Source organism: Musa acuminata, chromosome BXJ3-3 (assembly GCF_036884655.1).
Source record: "Musa acuminata AAA Group cultivar baxijiao chromosome BXJ3-3, Cavendish_Baxijiao_AAA, whole genome shotgun sequence".
Taxonomy (NCBI): Eukaryota; Viridiplantae; Streptophyta; class Magnoliopsida; order Zingiberales; family Musaceae; genus Musa; species Musa acuminata.
This window is the reverse complement of record NC_088351.1, coordinates 10,916,621-10,938,374: the sequence shown is the minus strand read 5'-3', so window position 1 is coordinate 10,938,374 and position 21,754 is coordinate 10,916,621. Positions and strand designations below refer to the sequence as shown.

Below are 21,754 nucleotides of genomic sequence, written 5' to 3'. Positions count from 1 at the left end.
GGGTTAATGGTTATGATCAATAATTATGAGTTACGGTTGTGGTAGTTATGAGTTTATGTTCTATCATGGTTCTAATTATTATTATTTTTATTTTTTTATGTTTATTATTTGTTATGGCGAATCCTTCGTCAACACGTTTCGATAGATCGAACGATCGGAATGAGTCCCATGCTCTTGTTGGTTCTTTCTCCCTTAAATAGAAGGCGGCATGTCCGGTCTTGGGAGTTAGTTCCACTCCCACGTCTCGTGGTTCAGGGCCCGAATCTTCTTTTGTCTCTTTTTGATTTGATCGGATCGGATCGTCGTCTCAGCCGGTAAAGTCAAATCTATCGCTCACCTTTTCTTGCCTTCTTTCCGGGTTTGATTCAGGAGTAGGATGACTTCTCAATCGTATCCTTCTCCCGTTCTTGATTTCGGGTTTTTAGTTTTTTTTTTTTGTTTTATGAATTCGGTTCATGGCTCAGGAACTTCACTAATCCTGAACAATTTATGAATAGTGGGTGTTTGTGTAATTTGACTCAGATTCTAGATTTTTCAACAAATACATTATTTTGCAGGTATTTTACATATCATGCTAATTAGCATGATAACTTGGGTCTTTCTTTCTTGATTTTTTTTTTTACCATCAAAATTTATATCGAATTATAAAATGCCACAGATAAACGACGGATGACAGTTCCTATAGACCTTCTAGGAATTATAAAATGCTAGTACAGAGACATTGATTAACACCCTTGTGCCAGCAGTAATGGCATTTATGATACAAATTCTACGAGGTCTAAAATGTTAGCTAGCACCAAAAAAAGAAAAGTTAGAAAGTGAAATAACAGTATCCATTCAGTGGATGAAACCAACTTACCTGAAGCAAATGCACATCCCGACTTTATAACTCACAGCTAGGACGAATCCTGATAGAAGGAAAAGATTTAAAACGTTTCCCAAAAACATAGACACTGATGCTTTTCGCCCACATCCTGTAGGTTTCCCAACTACACAATCAGCCTTGTTGCAGGGAAGGAAGAAGCCCATGTTTCTGATCTTTTGCGGCGAACAGTTGTCTGAACTGCCTGTTACAGTCAAGCTGCGCATGTGGATCATCCTGGCCATGATGTGGATCGAGCTGGTTGATTCTGTGGCACAAATTTGTCCAAGATGTTTTCCTGGGCCCTTAGAAAATTCCACAGCGAATGCAGGGCGTGCTGAAATTGAACCCAGCATGGTGACAAGTAGTTCCGTGATAGTTTTACCCCTACCCTCATTCTTTTGGACATCTGCGACAAAATATGAAAAATCATCTTTAGGTCTATACCGATACCATAGCAAGCTTCAACAATGGTTCCCTTAACAACCAACCTACCACCAATAAGTCCACCTTGTCTTGCTTTGTAAACTGAATTTCAGGTAAGATATAGTTCTAAAAAAATCCTGAAAACTAATACCTTTTACAAGGAAATCAAACCTTTTCAAGGCCGACTTAATCAAGAAAAGAAACTTTCAGGAAGTAAATAGTTTTGAAAAACTTAACAAGGTGCACTGAATATTGTGGGTTTATGATGGGAGAATGGGGTTACTCCATACCTGGTGCAGCGGTGAAGTTCTCAAACTGATTTTTTGCCACAGGTACATCCGAGGATGATGCACCACCATTATTAGTTGTTGCATTATAAACATGATTAACCTGTCATACATTGACATAGAATAAGTGAACCCCAATTGTAGACTAATATAATCTTAGTTGCTTGTCCAGAATATTTTTAATTGCACAAAGCATTTCCCATTGTGTATACCTCTTCAGCAAAGTTGGATGGGCCCAAAATAGATGAATTAATACACTCCACCTTCTCTGAAAAATCTGTAGTATCATCATATAAATAATCTGTGGTGTCAGAGAAACCCATCAAATCATCGAACTTGAAACCAGAAGGATCAGCTGTCGGTGAGTGCAAAAGTTCTTTAGGTAGTACACAATCATCCAGAGTGATTGGTAAGTCATTGCTACATGCATCATAAAACATTTTGTAGTCTTCAGCCCATTGGCCAGGATCACTGAACTGCAGATAGAAGTGATCCAGTACAGGAGACAAATGTAACAACTCTGGATGATTTGAGTAATGGTTTTCAGGATCAGAAAATGTCTCGGTGTTGGTCATTCCTTGTAAACTGCTATTCTCAACCCCTTCCACAGTATTTTGCTCACAGAAAGTGCCTAAAAGATCACCGGTGGAGTCTTCAAATGTACAATGACATCCCACATTTGAAGCATTCAAGATATCATTCAGCTCCACATATCCATTATTATGACATGAACTATGACCACAATTCTCCATGGAACCTTGTTCACCCAAACCATTAACATGAGTTGGATTAATTTGCAGCTTGGGTTCATTTACACAATCAACCATGCTTTCAATAGAAGTTGGGTCTGCCAGCATCTCCAGCAACATGGTGGGATCGTCTGTATGGTCACCACCATCCTGCCCATCAGGAGCCTCCACAATAGTGGGAGCATCCTCATGTTGATTGCCCAGTTCTTGGTTCTAGAAAAAAGAGTTCAATAGAACAGTTTCACCAAGATATTACGTAAGGGCAACACTGAAGCAATGTGATGAAAGTAATAGCAGTATGAGTATAAACATATTTGTAGACATCCTCTGAAAAAAATCAAACAGAAATATGAAAAAATTACAAATATCCATGTAACATAGATGAAAATGGTAAGTACAACTGCAGCAATAGAAAGTTTAAAAGAAACCAACATTACATTGTAACTACAAAGGGATATCACAGATTGTAAAGTGAATGTCACGCTCACCAAATAGATATAAATAATTTGAACAAAGCAGGAAAAGCAAAAGTGAAGCATCCGTATATGCATATCCAACAAGATGATTGAAATATCAAGGACCATCTTCCAGCATGATAATAGAGATAAGTACAATAAATATGGCAACAGCAACAAGCCATCAACATCAGTCATGAACAGTAGAATACAGCTGCCAGGTTTTGCATAAGGCTTATGTTCATAATCAAAAAGTTCTTTATCTTCAGACTTTACTAAAAAGTGTCAAAAAAACACTCATAAAAATCTGGACACTGATAATAAATTTCAAGGATGGGCAATGGATTGCTTGGTGAAAAGTATAAAATTAATTAGATGTGAGAAATATTTTTTTCTTAGCCGGTTTTTCTTTTTCATTTTTTCCTTTTGCCTTTTAAGGTGGTGGGATGGAGAGGGTAGGTGTACCTCTGAAAGTGTTCTCAGAAGGTCAAGTAAGATCTTTAAGGATGCTTCTAATGACCCAGTTCGGTTTGCTAAACCAATTAAAAGTAAACCTAAAAATATTTTAACCATTAAACATTAATTAATGTACCAAACCAACTAAAAGTAATATTGGTCAAACTAGCATAACAAAATTAAAAGCTATTAGTAGTTTAACCACTAAACATAGGTTAATGCACCAAACCAATTAAAGTAATACCAATTAAACTAGTATAACAAAATTAAAAGCTAAAAATATTCCAACTGTTGAACACAGATTGCTGTACCTAACCAAGCATTTACAAAATTGAACATAAAATAAATGATCAAATGTATCCAACTAAACCAACTCAAAACTCACTCCTGCAGCTAAACTTACGGATTGGAAACTTAATTTTATGCATGAAAAATCTTGCATGAAGCCGTAGAACTCAATTTTAGTTCCAAGAACCAAATTTTTCTTTCAAGGTAACGAAAGGCTCCTAACCAACTAAACTTAAAGTCTGGTCAAGCTCAAGCTAGCAAAACTATAAATCAGTTAGACATTTTTCATGATCATATTGGCATATACCTCCTTGACAAAGAACAAATTTAAGTAAGAATTATAATAGAAACTTAGAATCTCACAACAAAATTGTACCACAGCTAGTTGCTCAAATCACAAATAAGATGAATTGCCTTAGAGGTGCAGCGTAAACAAATGGAAAAATAAAAGCGTAAGAAAATGATATAAGACTTAAAGCAGCTATGGTATATTAGAAACTAATGTTTGCACGATATCAAAACAGTATTTGAAAATTAAATTGACCTATCATGAACAAAAACAAAAGTCTGAGTAGATATTTATGTCTAATCTTGAAAAATGTAAAAGATAAGATGTAAAAGTCAAGATATTATGCAAAATGATCACAAGATTATTAATGTAAGATCCACATTTCTGTGATCATCACAAACCAACACAATATTTATTATTCTTTTAACAGTAGGTTAATCAATTCCAAACAGATCTTTCATCAATATTATGATATAAAGAAGAAAAAGAGAGGCAGTATGCAATCTACAAATCAAAAGATGTATATGGGGTCCACCAAACATCAACCTATTCCTCACCTGTAGGATATCAGTGAACTGAAAATGTTCCTGCTCCCTAACGTGATCACTGCCATCACGCACAACAACCAAACCATCAGCTTCCTCCTCCTCCCACTCTTCCTCAACGAAAAGTGCCCCGTACTGAGCACCATTTTGCCGCCCTGAACCACTCTTCTGGAAGATCCTGCACACAACATAAGCATCCTTCCCCACGCAAAGTCCCAAATTAGGTTTACCGTATATTAGAACCAATTTTCATCAAGAAAGATCTCCTACAAAACTATCTCGCAGTACCTGAAGAACCCCGGAGTGCGCAAGTTCCTCATCTTCGAGCCGGTACTCGTGCATCACCCAGTTCGTCCTGGAACCATGTGGCGCACGGCCGGCGTGGAAGACGAGGGTCTTCTTCATGCCGACGACACGAGCGCGGTGGCGGACGGGCCGGTCCTTCCCGGTCATCTTCCAGAAGCCGTGGCCCGTGGCGCGGTTGGTCCGCGACCGGTTGGTGTACTTGCGATCCAGGGCGCTAAAGAAGTACCATTCGAGGTCGCGGCTCCGAATCCGAGAGCGGCCCGGGAGGTCCCACGGCTCGCACTTGTAGAGGTCGACCTCGGCGATGGCATCGACGCGGAGGGGCCGGCCGCAGATCTTGCGCCGGAGGTAGTATCCGACGAGCTCCTCATCGGTGGGGTGGAAGCGGAAGCCCGGCGCGAGGGGGGCGGAAGACGAGGCACCGATCATCGCACGGAGGTTTCCGAAAAGGTAAGCGATCTTAGAAGGGTTTCGAGGGGATCAAGAAAGGAACGCCATTAAGAAGGTCTTGGAAGAGATCAAGAAAACAACTCCATAAGAGGTGGTGAACGCTTCAGGTAGGGTTTGGACATGGCCGCCGGGACGGCGGGATCGGAGGGGTTAAGCGATTCAAGAAGCGCTGGGAAGAGATGAAGAAAGACGTGGTGAGGGATTAAAGAAAGGTTTGGACATTATCGCACGAATTAGGGTTTGAAGAGAGGGGGAGATTTAGGAATGACGAAGACGAGAGGCAAGAGATCGTCGGATGGGACGGAGGAAGGGAGTCGTCGTTGAGGAGGAAGGCAGAGACTGGGAGCGGCTTGGGGATTTCTTGTGTTTATACTCTCATTTTTCTTGCATCCTCCCCTATTTGCATTTTCTTGTGAGTTTATGGCATTTTCCGTGTTCGCTCGTAGTGTATTATTATTTATAGTAGTGACCATTGACGCAAATCTTGACACGGGGCCTTGGCCTTGTGGGTCGATTGTCTTTTATGACGCGTGGCATTTATTATTAACGCATGTTGGATAACATCACTGACCCAAACGAAATACTAACACTTGCGATGGATAAAATAGCAGCAACAAAGAACAAATTAGATTGGGTCATAGGGATAACCAAGGAGTAGTGTGGCACAGGTTCTTTTTCTTTTTTTTTTGGTAAGAAAAGGTACTACAAAGATAATGTAAACAGATTATGATACTGTTCGTTGATATATAATTATATCTATAATGTCAAAAATAATCACATACAATATCAAACCCGTTATATAATATTCAATAATTTTCGATAACAATATCGTTATTTAAAACAATATCAACTCATTACGAATTTATGTGATCTTTAAACATTTATTTTCTGACAAGCTTTGTGCTAATTACATATTACCCCTAATGAAATAACATATTACCCCCAGTGAAATACCTTTAACATTCAAATCCTTACCCACATCTAAAAAAATTACATTGACATCCCTATAGTTACGAAAATGATATATTTAAATTCATTTACCATAACAACATCAATTTTATCAAGAAACATAAAAGCTAAGAAATAATAATAATTTACATTGGCGTCGAGATAGTTGTCGAACGATGAAAGGGTCACTCAGCATTTGCATCAATAACTCATTCATCGCTCAACATCTGCATTGACATCCATGTAGATGGTGGCCACCGTAACATTTATTACAAAGTTGATAATCACTTCGTCATTGACCCGTTGAGTGGATCACTCAACCCGAAGCTGGGATTGATAAACGTATACGATGATAATAGAAAAATATAAATCTCAAAATTTGATACAATTATCAAGCAACCCTCATCTCTCGTCATCAATATAAGCCTCAAATTATATAAGCCTTAAAATTTGATACAATTATCGAGCAACTCATCTCTCGTCATCGCTTTCCTCATCTACCACATCCACCCACGACCCTCTATACCAACGCTGTCCACCACCATCGATATCATTTGCAATCACTAACTAAACCGTTAAAATTATATTTTTTACATTTCATTTTCATGTTTCCAACAATATTAAGATAAATAAACCTAGATATTTTATTTTTATAATTATAAAAATATCGATATAACTTTTTAAAATATAAAGATCGAGATACAAAGAATAACTATCCTACAATTAGCCCTCGTGCTTTCTATCAAAGCTAACCAAATCTTATTCAGCTGATGATACAATACTAGTGAAGAAGAGATCAATATTGAGCAGCATATGCCACAGCATAATAGCATCAATCTTGTATAGCAAAAGTACCAAAACATTAACCCAAAAGCAAAAGAAAATCATAAAAAAAAAAAATCAAGGCGATAAATAAGTTGAAGCTACTCTCACATCAAACATATAGCAAATTAGTATCAGTCACGAGAAAACTGTTAAAAACAAATCAGAAAACATGAAAAATCATAAAATAAGAACCATTGTTCACGGCCTGCCACCTAACAGCGGAGCAACTTGTGCACAATAAATCAGCAGTACCGCATGTCTTCACATAATCGAATGGCAACTAAGAGATATGTTGACTACACCAACAAAAGCAAAATTCCCTTAGAAGTCTTAATATTTAGTTGATTAAAGACTCCAAATACCGAAGAGATTCCAACAAAACTAGTCTCCACTAAGGCAATTCCTAAAAAAAAAATGTCATAACTTATCCAAGCTATAGAAAACGACACCATCCTTTCCAATTTGTATCACAAAATACAGATCTTGCAGTGTGAGTACCTGTTACTGGTATGAAAGAATATCCAGCCTCGTGATTAATTAAGGGTTTCCCCACAAAGCAGCTTGAGTAAACCATATGGGTTCTGCAGCAAAATTAACCAACCAACAGGCTTTTATCATCTCTCAGAATTAGATGAAACTTTTTGCATAATCATTGCCTCAGCAGCACGAATTGCTTCTGGTGATCCAGTTATTGTTACTTTCCTGTATATTTTGATTGCACAGCAAATCAGAAAACTAAAATTCATGCAGTAAATTGCACTGAGGGAAAAAAAACAAAAAAGAGCTTTTGTACCTATCTGATGTGCCCGAAACGAAATCACCTCTATCCGATATCTTGATCCTAGCTCCACTAACCTGAACATTGAAATTTTACATGTTAAGAAATTGCAGCAACTAATTCCCGCATTCATCAGACCCTCCTGGTGATCATATAGTTTATATCAAATTGGGCAAACATTAACACAAACTCAAAGATACCACGTCACAGTAACAGGAACACCACGAAAATACATGGACTTTCACCAAAAAATAAGTAACTAAATAATCTTATCAGTTATCCCAGTAAATCCTTTCCCATGCAGACATAGAAGAATTTATTAGAGATTTTAGTCCACTGGGCACAAAAAGGAAAAAAGATGAAATACCAACAATTTTTCTTCCCAATGAATATCTTTACCACCAAAAGCATATTTAATCATAGCTATAAATGAACGTAAATCACTTTACACCAAGCACCATTCAGAAGATAACCTGCTTTTTATGAAATGAGCACCTAAAAAATCAAAGCAGAAATTGAAACAGATTAACAGTGTACTTTCCAAACCTGACTTATCTCTGTTATGTTCCTTCCCCCACGACCAACGACCGCCCCAATATGCTCATCTGCAATGCCAATTGTCACCGAATTACTCTGGCCTTCATGAGGCCCACCAGGTGACCGTGATGGAATAACAGGTGATGCCACACCCTGCCAAACCATTAACTTGAAGCATCATTAGACAAGGTGCAATGATAACCAAAGTACCAAACAACCATATAGGACTTTTCTTTATTTTGTAATAAATGTAACGGTACATGATTATAAAGACAGGACCCGAAGAAAGTGGCAACAACTACAATCAAGCATATTTCTTTCTTTAGTTTTCAACCAAAGCATTACTACTTGGTAATCACCTTTAGAAATCAAAACATAAACTTCAGACCACACCAACTGTCATTTATCCAATGCTAGGTACTTTATACAAAACAACCAAAGTCTTCAAAATAATTTCAGAATATGCTAAATTTAATGTATACATGAGAAAGCATTAGATTTGCTCCAAGAAGTTAAATTTGAGTTCCTAATGTCAAACAATAACCAGGTGTTTCACTATGATCCAGAAACTCTGGGAATGCCTTCACAAATTTTATCATTCTATTCATCCATGAATAAACCAAAAAGAACTATCAAAGTTTTTAGTTATAAGGACACAAAACTGTTAATTTTTTTCATTGATTAAGCAGAAGATACAGTGGTCATACCATTTGCTCATCATTTGTTAGTGGCCATATATGTTGTTTTCAGATTACTTTCTCAATGTGCAACAATTTTAGCATCTCCAAAAATAATTCATTGCAAACATGATAAAAACCTCCTAGACCACCATAGATAAAATTTATTCAAACAAATATTTCATATCTTTGAAAAATTCTAGATGCCTATAAAAGGAAACATCTTAGAAAACTTGCAAAAAGTAAAACAAGAGCCTTGCCTCAAACATGCTAGTGCCAGTGTCACTATAGGATCAGTATGAAAATGTCATAGAAATTTGTGCTAATCAACAGAATCAGTACCAGCCATATCATATGGGAGTATCTTGTGGCATGTCATTAGTGCAAGAAACATCTCAGAAACCTTGCAAGAAAGTGAAACAATAGCCCTGCCACCAACATGCTAGTGCCAATATAGGGTCGGTATGCAAATGTCATAGAAAGTTATGCCAAACAGTCTGAATCCATGTCCACATAGCATTCATATAAAGGCTTATCAAGCATAACGTGTACAGTAGTCCTCTTTCAAAGGGAAGGAACAACTATGAAATGTAATATTGTCTTACGAGGAACTAATATTATATTAGGATATTATTCTGACCTTGTTAATTGGATATTTTCCTCCAACTCCATTGGGTCCATAACTCACAGGGCCATATGCTACAGAAGGAATCATATAGCCAACAGGAACACCAGGATAATTAGCACCTAAAAGTCCAAATGAGAAAAGAAAAAAGATAAGTGGCTCATACTAATAAGTTCAGGCCTACATAATGACGCTTAATATAAAAAAGAAAATAAGAGAGGAGAGACAGAAGAGAGGCCAAGAGCAAGAAGGAACCTTATAACATGTACTGATTATCATGGTTTCATGTAATAAAATCAGACAGAGTATAAAAGAGCAAAGAATTGTAAAAGAGAATTAAAACACTAACATCAGAAGTAATGAATAAATAAATATGGTTTAGCATAGGACCTCAGGCACTAAATCATATAATCCAAAACCAGTGAGCTCTCTTAAATTGGCCACAACTTGCGTTCTATTCTCCAACCAGAGAACCCTCTGATTTTGTAATTTCCATCACACTGATAAGTTTATCATACCAAAGTATTTTAAGATAATGGGGCAAGATCACATGCTTCAGGCAATTGAAGAAAGATAAAGGTACTCGAGTCAAAACCATACAAGAAAAAGAAACAAAATTAGAAGCATCATTGTTTTTGTATCCAACTGCACTGTTCAAGAAACCAATACTCAATCTTAACATGTATCCTAACTTGACTTTGTATTTCAGAGATAGCTTCTTCTTCAGGCCCTCAAAACATTTACACTTGGACCCACTAGTCCTTCACATTCATGTTCACATCTTAAAGGACTGCTTATAATGCCAACTGTCATACACATTTGAAACTTTATCCATTACACTAAAAGGAGTATCGACCATCTAAGCTGATACCTCCTTCCTATATCCTCATAAAAAGAGAATGATAAATAATATTTCTTTTAGCAAAAACCACTGACAAGAAAATAAGATTAATCAAATGTCAAAGAGTAAATTTTAACAGGGAAAAATGATTTAAAAATTCTTCTCCAAGAACCAAAAAGTTTTGGGTTCCCCATAATAGATATTATGGAATTTACAAATGAAATCAGCTGTTTGCCTTGTTTTTCCTTTTTTGCCATTGGGTGTGGAATTCTTGAAATACCTCACATTTCTATAACAAAAAGGGCCAATTAATTAATTACAAGCAGTTAGTTGGATAGCTTTAAGTGTCTGGTTTAGCTGATAACAACAATTCAATCAACTTAAGCATGCAAACAACTACTTTATTGAGTTTGTTTTGAAATAACTCATTGAGGTGAATCAGCTGAATAGAAATAGGAAAAACCACTTTCTATCTAAATTGAATGCCATGGTGGGTCCATTTGTTGTTATCAACAGGAGACGTGACTGATAATTTAGTTATATCGTCATTTTCTTTAAAAAAAACTGCTTACATATACTCTATTAGTCTACTTCTCTATAGTGTAAAGTGCAAACCTAGGGCGCAAGATTCCCACCAATACAGGATTTAGGAAAGGTCAAAGCACACAACCTTACCTCTAGAAATAGATGCCCTTTTTTTCATGATTAAACCCCTGGTCACTCGGGTTGCAAAGGAGCAACCATACGTTATACTCTATTTTCCTCATATATGCTCACCCTCACATATGCTTTATTTTCCTCTTTCTTCGTAGCCTTCCCTAATTCCCAAAATTCTGTGCAGAAGATCTGCTGCAAATTAAAGTTGAAATCAGATTTACCAGGCCTTATTTTGATGGAAACTGATATAATATCCTTCAGAATAAGGAACATTCATGATTGATCAACTATTCTCAGCATAGCAGTGGACAACACTTGATTCTCTAATTTCAAGCTAGCAAGCAACATAGGAGATCATCAAATACAATGAAACAAGGACAACCTAGCTAATCTACAAATAAGGATGAAGCAGAACAAAAAAAAATGAAGGATATAGCCCTGCTAAGAGGCATGAGAATGGCAAATATGGACTGCCCTCTTTGGTTTATTTTTCACCTGGATCATTAACTTCTAGATTTCCCCAAAAGAGAAATGCACCGCAATCTACATCTTTTGAACCCAATTGACAGTGAGATAGTACATTTTGTGTAAAACACGACAACCTTAATGAGAAAAGCAATAACCTGTGATGGAAACTACAGGATTTAAAACTCTAGGTCCCATCCTTCATTATCTTCTACTTCACTGCTTTTACTACAACCAACCGTCCAATAACTACACGATCATTACAGAAAATCACAACCTGTTCCCAACAGAAACTGACTGATACACCATAATCCTCGGAGACTTGAAGACATGCTACGGCACGAGAAAGAAAACAAGAAACAGAAGGAGATTTCTCACAGATGTTAGATCAGTAGAATCAAAGAATTTAAACATTAGCATCAACATTTAGTCAACAAAGGATCTCCTAGAATGTGCAGAGTGACAAGTGGAGACAGAAAAATATACGAGGAGGAAAAGCTATCCATTGGAAACACACCTGAATATGTAAAAGCTGAGTTTAATGTTTGTGGATAATGAGCATCTTCTATTAATTTTGCCAATATAAGATAGATAGCACGCATTTGTTCTTCAAAAGATCCTGTCAAGGTAACCAGCCTATCATTTAGGCCAGCATTAGTATCCTGAGGTGATATTTTAATTCCAGCCCGAGAGTCTTCTATAAAAGACCTGCAAAATTTAGTGGCATGCCTCAACTATTTTTAATCAGAAAATCAGAGCAGCACAAAAAGTGGGGGATGAGCATAACTAATGAAATGACACATAATACAATTCAGATCAATCTGCCTGAAAAAATGAAAAGACAAAGAAGCCAGTCCTATTCCTGTGGAATAGCTTTATCACTCCTGGCTTTCTCAATCCAAAAGTCATAGAAAATATCATGGTGACGACAAAATAAAGCTGCAAACACTGCTATAAAAAATAAGACTTATTTTTAATCTACTTCAAGTTTCACAATGTACAATTTCACTTAATTATCACAAAATATGCTTGAATGAAACTATACTTTATAGTTGATCCTCCTTTTCCAATTATGGCACCGCATGAGCTATTAGGAATAATAAGCCTGACTTTTGGTCTACCTTCGACATCATTACTTTCTTCCACCTGTATGATGAAAAAAAAACTTCAGCCAGAGTTCAGTTTTTAAAATAAATTATAAATAACATAAAATTCACACCTCATTTAACAACTTTTCCAGGATCAGATCCATTGCCTTCATAACATCATGAAAAGTCCCAGAAATCAATACTATTCTATCCGATGTTCCTGGAAAGACTTCATGATTACGTGATAGCTGAATACGCGCTCCAGATTGTGACTGGAATTCAGAAATTGTTGATCCACCCTTCCCAATGATACAACCAGCAGCCGAGTTTGATATAAGAAACCTTATGTGTGTCTGTTTCTCGATATCATCTGAGACGAATTTTAAGTACTCACTAGATCAGGTTAATGGATCTGAAAAAAAAAAATAAAAGAGAAAATTTCCATGTACTACAATTGCAAAGGGCAGAAAAATGCCAACATTTATGCAGCATAGTCAAAGCTTGAAACAAATTCATACAAAAAATCACAGCAATACAACAAGGCTTAAGAAGGGCATGCAGACTATTTTCTCAGACTCTAATAACATGTGATATATTCTATAGAGCAGATAATTTGCATATTTCATATGGTCAGTCAAGTCATGTTTGGAATAGTAAGATATAATCAACTGAAGATATTTAAATAATAAACAGATGATATTTAATTGTCTTAGATGCCATGCAAAATGTGGCAAAGTTTCTTTGTCATGAATTTTGCACATAAATAGCTGTGAACATGAACATCCATACATTTTACATCATTCTAATATGAAAGCATAAAAATGGTGAATATTTATTACCTAGACCCAGTTGTTCTATTTTTATTGACTGAGTCTAGACTCACATCGCTACATTCACCCTTTTTACCTGAAGGCTGAAGCACAAGAAAAATATGGAGATCATACTTAACTTACTTCACTTGAAATTTGTAATCTAAAAGGTTTACTAATTTCTTTAAAGAAATTTTTTTATCTAAAAGGTTTATTAATTTCTCTAAAAAAAACATTAGTTGAACACTCTAATATCACAAAAAGAGACTTTCAGTTTTATGATATGCCATCATGACGTTCATGCTGAAACAATACACTGCTAAGTAGCATGGATAGGCATGGGTTATGTAGTACCATGGGCCCTATGTAAACCTCTATGCTACTGGGAAAAATTCATACTGATATCGTGCAATCCATTTGGTGTCTTCTTTGCAAGGACAGCATGACAAGCACATGTAATATTTGATACATCCTCTTTGGTGGCATCAGTTATCGTCATGTCAACAAAAGGTAGTACTAAATTAACAGTACCAAGTAGACAAACAACTAACTCTTTGGCATGGAGCGATTTGGGAGAAGAAGCACAAAAATAAGATGCATGCATCTTATCTGTCCTTCAATAATCCCACAAGATGAAAGATAAGGCATGATTAACCCTTACATGAGAATCAGCTAATAAGGAGTAAAAAAATGATTTATGCCTAAGCCAATAACTTTATCCCAGTTGTGCTGAATAGACAAATGGTTGTTAACTAAGCCACTCAAACAATCAAGGGAAATGAGCAAATTAATCTCTGGACTACTGTTGGTATTGTTGAGTAATTATATGACTCCCAGCTAAGTCACAAAAAGAATGTTAGTCAAACAAGCTAGTATGTTAATCCACTCTGCATTGTTTTTCTGCTAAAATCAAGTCACCAAAAATGAAACCCTAATTTCTTTCTTTTCCAATCCTCTCTCTCTTCAATCTTGCGCATCGTTCAACTCAGAACCTTGTCACGACAGATTTCACAAACGGATTAAAGCAGAAATTTCAGAGTTCTGTTAGGGTCCCCTAAAGGGTTACAAAAAAATAAAGATAAAACAACTAGGATTCTTTCGACAGAGTTAAATCAAGCACCACTATCCAAAGGACGTAAACAGCAACAAACACGAATCACTTGCTTTTCCTCATCAGGTTCAAGTGCAACGATCCATAGCTCAATTACACCACAAAAGCTTCCAATGACCTCTAAATCCACATTCATATAGACCTATACACAACCATCATACGGTCCTCGCTATTGTTCTATGAGATCAAAAGAAGCAATTCGAAAATCAAAGAAAAAAAGAGGTGATCAAATGTTACCTAGATTTGGGGATCTGAGGCTCTCGGATCGGCGGGGGCCGTTGTCTGGAAAGGAATCACCGTGCAGCTCGGGGGACTCCATGGCGAAAGATTGAGGACGGCGGGGAGGAGAGGGGAGTGGGAGATGGGAAGGGGAAGGAGAGGAGGAAGGAACCTGGCTTTTCTTTTCCTCTCTCTCTCTCTCTCTCTCTCTCTCTCTCTCAAGCCGGTCGCGACTGAGAAGGGACGGCTTCACGATCTCGCCCTCGCCCTCGCCCGCCTCACTTTCGCCGCAGCGACTCCTTTTTCCTTTTTATTTCTTTTTAATTTCGGCCCTCAACTCATTTATAGCAGTCAGGAGCATTAACGGATAAAAACCGCACAAGATCCGAATCCGAATCCGAATCCGTTTCCTTGACACATCTCTCCAAGACTAATCACATGCTTTCCCGTAATCTTCTATCAAATTCAAATTCAAATTCCGTAGGATTCCAAATCGTGGGATAAATTTGGAGTAGTACAACCACTTCCAAAGGTAGTTGTTGCGTATTGAACACAGGCACGATTCCATCTTAGGACAGTCCCTATTACTTAATTTTGAATTCAGATAAAGATAAATAACCCTGATCCGTTCCAACTGAATCGATCGAGATCTGGAGCCAAGCAAGCCAGTCCCGTGGTGGTTCGTTAATTATTCTAAACCAAATCAAAATCTAGTTTAATTATAATTTTGAACTTTTTTAGAATCAGAACCGATTTCCTGAATCGGAAATCAACCGACAGTTTTGTAATTAAAATATTTTTTATTTAATTTTTTTTTTTTTTTTTTTTGATGGTTCCATACCCTACCTACCTTTTTATACCATTCGATTTCGGTTTCCAAAATTTATGAATCGGAATCGAAACCGTCCATCCATTCAGAAATCGGGATCAAGTCAAGTCCATCCCGGAAGGTAAAATTCTGATCTTATAAATAATCATTACCAACCATTGTCGACAAGGTAAACGACCTCAAAGCATTATGGCTTCATGAAAACAACACACGCCATTGGTATCCTCGACTACATTATATAAATAGTCACCGCAAGTTGCTGAATGTCTTTCATATACATTAGAAATAGGAGATTTGCCTCAATAATTTCTAATGAGCAGCAAGCCAACAGCTGTGACGACGAGCGTCGCCAAAAACCCAAAGCGTAAGTGAGCGACGAAGGAGAGACTGTAGCCAAGAGACTGAACTCGCTGCGCCTGCTCGCAGACTATCAAGTTGGCAGCAGATCCCAAGAGCGACAGGTTTCCGGCCACCGTGCTCACCCACGCCAGTATCAGCCATGCCTTCGTTTCTTGTGCTGCAGAAATCCTAGCCGCCGAAGCTGCCACCCGAGCTCCAAGCAGAAGAACTGAAACAAACCACCCGAGCATGTCAAATCTATGCCGAAGATAACTGTGATGTCGATTGTAAAGGGGATATAAACAAGCAATTCGAGTTAAAAATCGCTCTTTTATAAGACTTGATATGCCGCCATCTATCATCTTGGGTTGATGATGTGCGTTAAAAGACTTCCCCTGTTTCCCGGTCGCCGATCCAGACACCAGTTTTCGGAGATACATACAGTATGTGCGTGTTCAAGAAATCATCAGAGTGCGCATATTAAGCCGCTTGTTACGATGTAAAGAACCCCCAAATCGACCAAGTGTTTCATATAAAAGGATCCCCGTATTCACAAATGTGGGATTCTTTCGGTTTTCGGGATGCCCTGTTCATGCTGGATATGCCACGCTTTACTAATTATGCTAAAAGCATCATCATCACAGGATAGATGCATCTGTAACTTCTTACCTTGAACTGGCTCGGTCTTAAATCTTCAACATCAATAGGTTTTGGATTTGATTGCACGATAAGAAAGGGAATATATGATTCTCAAGTCATACCCGATCGGAAACGTGTGATGCATTCAGCCAGTGTTATAATCAGTTTGCAGAAAGAGCACAAAAGGAAAGACGAACCAGTTGGAACGTTGGAGGCAACGTTGGAGAGAAGAAGAATAACAACAGAAAGCACTGCAACACCACTGGCTCTATCGATCCGAGAATGAGGTTCCATGAGATCCCACAAGGCACTCGGTATTCCAGTTTTGTTGAAGCCCTCCACGGTGATGAACATCCCACAGAAGAATATCAACAGTGAATAGGAAACCTGGTCAAGATGATTCGACGTATAAAAACAGTGTGATGTTTGTGGCATTTCTTTCGGATGTTGTTCATAGGAAGAGCAAGATATGACTACCTTTTCGAGACAAGGTTGGGCATCCTTGAAGTCGAGGATGATAAGAGCAAGAGCCGCAGTGAGTGCAGACCATGACATGTTTAGTCCCATGAGAAGAGCAACGAGCATCCCAACAGTGACGAGATAGACGCATGCTTTCCATATCTGCATCTTCCACCTCGCCTTCCCCTTTACCGAGTTCTTTACTGCTGGACCGTCCTCCTCCTCCGCCGGAGGAACTCCGAGACGGTCACCTGCCTCCACTTCTAAAGAAGAAGAAGCGTTCGATACCGCCGTCGACTCAGCTCGCACCTCGTCTACAGTTGAACATGTTCTGTTCCTCAAGGTCTCCGTGTGGTCGATGCCGCCGTTCATCGACGGGCTTCGGAGGTTAGGATCGACCGCGTTCCATTCTTCGGAATTAAAGGAAGTGACGTGCGACATCGTCGCAGGCGAGAAGCGGTGAGAGGTGACCTCCTCCCCCGCGATCACGTCCTCGGCATCCACATTTGCCTCCACGTCCTTAGCGACTGACAACTGCTTCCAGTAATAGGCTAGAAGAATGCCGGCGTTGACAAGAACGCCGACGAGCATGGCCGGAAGGAGTCCCAGTAAGAATTTCCCGAAAGAGATCTTGCTCTGGGCGGCTATGACCAGGTTCTGAGGGTTGCCGATCGGGGTGGCGGCCGAGCCGATGTTTGAGCTCGAAGCGAGCGCGAGGAGGAAGGGCTGCGGCGGCAGGTTGTTCTGCCGGGCGATCTTGAGCACGAACCCGGTGAGAACGACGCAGCAGGTGTCGTTGGTGAAGAGCGCGCTGGAGATGGCCGAGACGAGGCAGATGCGGCACAGCAAGTCCTTCCGGCCTTTGCTCTTCCATGCCAGCATCGTGCCCAGGTGCACGAACAAGCCGGCTCCTTCCAGGTAGGCACTGACGACCATGGTGCCGAAGAGGAGGCCGAGGATGGGCAGGTCGATGGCGGCGTAGGCTTCGTCCGGGGATATGACTCCGAAGATGACCATGAGCATTGCAGAGAGGAGCGAGCCAGCGGTCCTCCCGATGGGTAGGAAGGGAACCGCAGGGAAGACGGCCAACACCCAGAAGATGCCAAAGGCGACCGAGCCAAGCACGACCGTCGAGGCCGGTGCCAGCACCATATCTGGGGATCGGATCCAACACGAGAGGTACAGGAGATCTCACCACTGCTCAACAACGAGGTTCGGCAACGCACATCACAACGACACGATGGCACTCCAAGCCCGTCGGAAGGAACGGAGAATCTGTGTGCGGGGAGGACGATGACGGAGGGGGCAGACACCTGGCCGTGCAGGCTGCGGGCATCGACATCTGTCGGATAGTTTAGTCGCAGTTCCTCTAGGGTGTCCGAGTTCCACGTCCTTCCCTCATGGTTAGGCTTTGTCCATAGCGTACTAGTCTTGCTCCGGGGATCACACTTTGTGGACGACACGGGTTCCTTGTGAGCAACAAACATTGACGGTGGCGGACGAGATTGATTCACCAGCTTGAGGTGTCCAACTTGTTTCCGCGATCTCCATCTGAGATCGAGATGGGTGCGCATCAAACTCTTGTCTCGGAGGGTCTGCATTGAAACGGGTGCACAAGCTCGCATCACCGTCTTCGCCCGTCGTTGTCTGGGGCTTTCGAGTCGTCCTCGTGTTCTGACTTCGTGCTTAAGTATACTAGGCTCATAATTGCAGGGGCGTTGACCGTGCCACGTTTTATCAGCTTGCATGCGGTGGATCAACGGGCAATCATAATCTGCCATTACAATGTACTCTTAGCACAAAACGACAACAGTGGAAAAGACTTGTGTATGGCCGACCAAATAGATTAATAATGATAAATCGGTCCAAATCGCCTGACTAATAGAACGTCCAATCACCGTACAAAAGTCGCCTAACTAATAGAACGTCCAAACACCATACGAAACTTAGTTTTAGACGATCATCGAACGAGAAAAATAATTGGGACCATAGGATCAATTTTTTTTAATAAAATATTTATTAAAAATTATATTCTTCGATTGATAAATAAGAGAATCGAAGTCTTATAAGACATGAAATTTATTTGAGGAGTAAAGGAGACGACGAATCATCGTCTATCCTCATAGCCACATTTTGATACCTCACTCCGAAGAGGGTAAAACAGTGTCAGCACGTTAAAATAAAATATTTCATGAATGAAAATTGGCGCCAGCCTCAACCTTCGATTTTTGTGATTAATAATCGTCGGATTTTATGAACAATTGTGTACTTGAGATGCTCCGATCTATGATCATGTGAAATTTTTAGGTACACTATTCGCAGATCGACAGAGGCAGTCTCCCTTAAAGGACCGGGATTTCATTTAAGGCCCAGGCCCAAGATCAGGCCCAGGCCCGAACCTGCTTTGACTTTTGAAGCAAAGTCCAACCTTATATTATTTTTTCTTTAATAAATGACGAATGGTTTGGATGAGACAAAATTCTAAGAAATAGTCAAAATTTTAATCGATAATATTATCTAACATAACAAAATTTATCGAATGTGATTTTGAACTATTAACACGGTAAGTGTGTTCTCGGTGGTTAAGGGGGTTATATTATATATGGTTGAAAAATGAAGGCTATTTAGTAAATGGAAATGAATGATCCGTTTGATAGATACGGTGCAGCACATTACTTTTCTTGATCGATGAAGAAAACAGAAACCTAACGACAGAAAAGAAACTAAAAGCTGTTTCTATAAAGACAGCCAAGGAGCTCAACAAGTTTCTCGTCTCATAAGTAGCCAACTGCTCGGCTCACACGGTTGGTAACACAATTAACAAAGCTTATTATTATGGGGGGGGATCGACGAGAGTTTGCCACCCGAAACATCGATCAGCCACAGGCGACCATTACGCTACCAAACATATCCGACTCCACAGACGACCAAACCGAGCGACCATTAATTACGCTACCTTGGAACACAAGCCTCGTCCAAAGCTTTATATAAGCTTCTGGTCAAGCCTTCGCCACGAGGAATTCTTCATCCTTCTCCAGCCTCTCCATTGCCTCCGCTTGCAGCGTCAGCTCCACATCGATGCTCTTCCCTCCCTCTCTTCCCGGGTACAAGTACACCATTCCGTCGAACTTGTTGTTGGACCCGCTCCTCACCCGCTCCGGCTTCCCGAACCCGAAGTCGACGTCGTACACCTTGAACCTCGGTGAGCTACCCACGGCTACGCAGTTCATCCCGGCATCGCTGTAGTAAAACAGCTTCGGCGCCGCCTCGTACTCCTCCAGCCGCTTCTCGATCGCGTCCGCGTTGTGGGCCCCGATCACCTGCTGAAGCATCCCGGCTCCGAACTCGGGTGGACTCGCCAGCAGCAGCCCCGCGGCGGTGCCGGTGAATATGGCCTGGATGAGGTTGCCGAAGAAGGCATCGGGCATGGGAGGGTCGACGCGGGAGCGGCAGTCGGCGAAGATGACGAAGACGGTGATGTCCTCGGGCTTGAGCGCGCGCGCGCGGCACACCGCGCGCCACATGTGGGCGCCGAGGGACTGGAAAGTGGAGAGGGGCTTGGAGCCCGGAGGAAGGCCGGCGTTGGCGCAGGACTTGATGAGGTCGACGGTGGACTCCGAGAAGGAGAAGACGCGGGCGACGAGGGGCTTGGCGGGGCCGTTGGGGTCGGCGAGCTCGTGGTCGAGGGCGGAGGCCGGAAGGGAGAGGGGCACGCGGACGGAGCGGGCGACGATGCGGTCGTGGGTGGGGAGGAGGGAGATGGCGGGGGAGCCGCGGGTGAGGTCGGCCCACGAGGACATGAAGTGCCAGGTGGAGTGGCCGTCAAGGATGGCGTGGTTGAACGCGGCGCCGATGGCGAGGCCGTCCTTCAACTTGGTGAACTGCACGGCCAGGAGCGGGCGGTGGAGTCCCTCGAGGTTCATGACGCCGGTGTACGGCACCAGGTCCTGCAGCAGCGCCGGATTCTCCCCTTCCGCCAGGTCCACCGCCGACACCCCCTCCGCCACGGCTTCGATGACCTCGGCGCCGACCAGCCCCTCGCCCTCACACTCCACGTACACCACCTTCTCCTCGTCCTGCTTCAACCTCCCCGCCAAGGGGTAAAAGAACTCCAGAGCCGCCGCCAAGCCATGCTTCAGCCTCTCAGCTGCGTCCCCGAACTCCTCGTCGCACTTGTACAGCAACAGCTTCTGGTTGTAGTAGAAGGTCATGTAGGGAAGGTCGAAGGTGATCAAGGGGCACGTCGGCTTCCCCGGCGCTTTCCTAGGGAGGACCATGGCCTCGTTGGTGACCTTCACGGCGGCCGCCTTGGTCTCCGCGTGCCCATTCTCGACGGTCATGGTGGAGGCGTGAGGGTGAAGGATGATGGGAAGGGATGGATCGGGGTGGTGGAGGAGGAGGGAGATAAATAAGGGGGAGGGGAATTTATGAGGGCAGCGGGCATTGAAGAGGCTCTCAGAGGTGGTAGCTACGGGGGTGTTTAATGCCGATGGTGCAGTCGGGCCTCAACTGTTTCCTATTGCACCGCCAGTGGGATGAACAACTTGGCGATGGCTCTTCACCTAAAACCGAGGTGGCATTTAATCGCTTCACATTTGCAGTTTAGATCACAAGGACAGCGTTTAGAATGGGATCACACGCGTATTACGTACGACGATCGTAGTTGTTTTTGCTATAGAAACTTTTGTCTCCCACCAAATTAACATAAACTCTCAAGTCTCAGCTCAGCGGTTACCTCTGCTCACTCTCGTCTCGTCTCGTCTCGACGTTGATTTCTTGAAGATATAATTTTTCT

At 41.1% G+C, this 21,754-nt stretch overlaps 4 protein-coding genes across 4 annotated transcripts; all 4 read right to left on the bottom strand.

The window, feature by feature from the left end:
* Positions 1-697: 697 nt before the first annotated feature.
* Positions 698-5,547, bottom strand: LOC103973389 (NAC domain-containing protein 53). The gene is made up of 5 exons (XM_009387943.3): positions 4,646-5,547; positions 4,370-4,555; positions 1,788-2,537; positions 1,579-1,678; positions 698-1,271 (listed from the first exon to the last, which is right to left on the bottom strand). The coding sequence occupies exons 1-5, from the start codon at positions 5,090-5,092 to the stop codon at positions 856-858; spliced, it is 1,899 nt and encodes a 632-aa protein (XP_009386218.2). The 5' UTR covers positions 5,093-5,547; the 3' UTR covers positions 698-855.
* Positions 5,548-7,178: 1,631 nt separating this feature from the next.
* LOC103973390 (protein BTR1) lies at positions 7,179-15,010 on the bottom strand. Its single transcript, XM_009387944.3, has 8 exons — positions 14,712-15,010; positions 12,686-12,924; positions 12,512-12,612; positions 11,984-12,174; positions 9,519-9,625; positions 8,211-8,354; positions 7,680-7,741; positions 7,179-7,588 (listed from the first exon to the last, which is right to left on the bottom strand). The coding sequence occupies exons 1-8, from the start codon at positions 14,791-14,793 to the stop codon at positions 7,501-7,503; spliced, it is 1,014 nt and encodes a 337-aa protein (XP_009386219.2). The 5' UTR covers positions 14,794-15,010; the 3' UTR covers positions 7,179-7,500.
* A 629-nt stretch (positions 15,011-15,639) lies between these two features.
* Positions 15,640-18,496, bottom strand: LOC135633350 (silicon efflux transporter LSI2-like). The gene is made up of 3 exons (XM_065142716.1): positions 16,978-18,496; positions 16,698-16,887; positions 15,640-16,090 (listed from the first exon to the last, which is right to left on the bottom strand). The coding sequence occupies exons 1-3, from the start codon at positions 18,109-18,111 to the stop codon at positions 15,822-15,824; spliced, it is 1,593 nt and encodes a 530-aa protein (XP_064998788.1). The 5' UTR covers positions 18,112-18,496; the 3' UTR covers positions 15,640-15,821.
* A 1,216-nt stretch (positions 18,497-19,712) lies between these two features.
* LOC135632884 (BAHD acyltransferase DCR-like) lies at positions 19,713-21,343 on the bottom strand. The gene has a single exon (XM_065141731.1). It carries the CDS (start codon positions 21,297-21,299, stop codon positions 19,959-19,961), a length of 1,341 nt encoding a protein of 446 aa, XP_064997803.1. The 5' UTR covers positions 21,300-21,343; the 3' UTR covers positions 19,713-19,958.
* Positions 21,344-21,754: the final 411 nt, after the last annotated feature.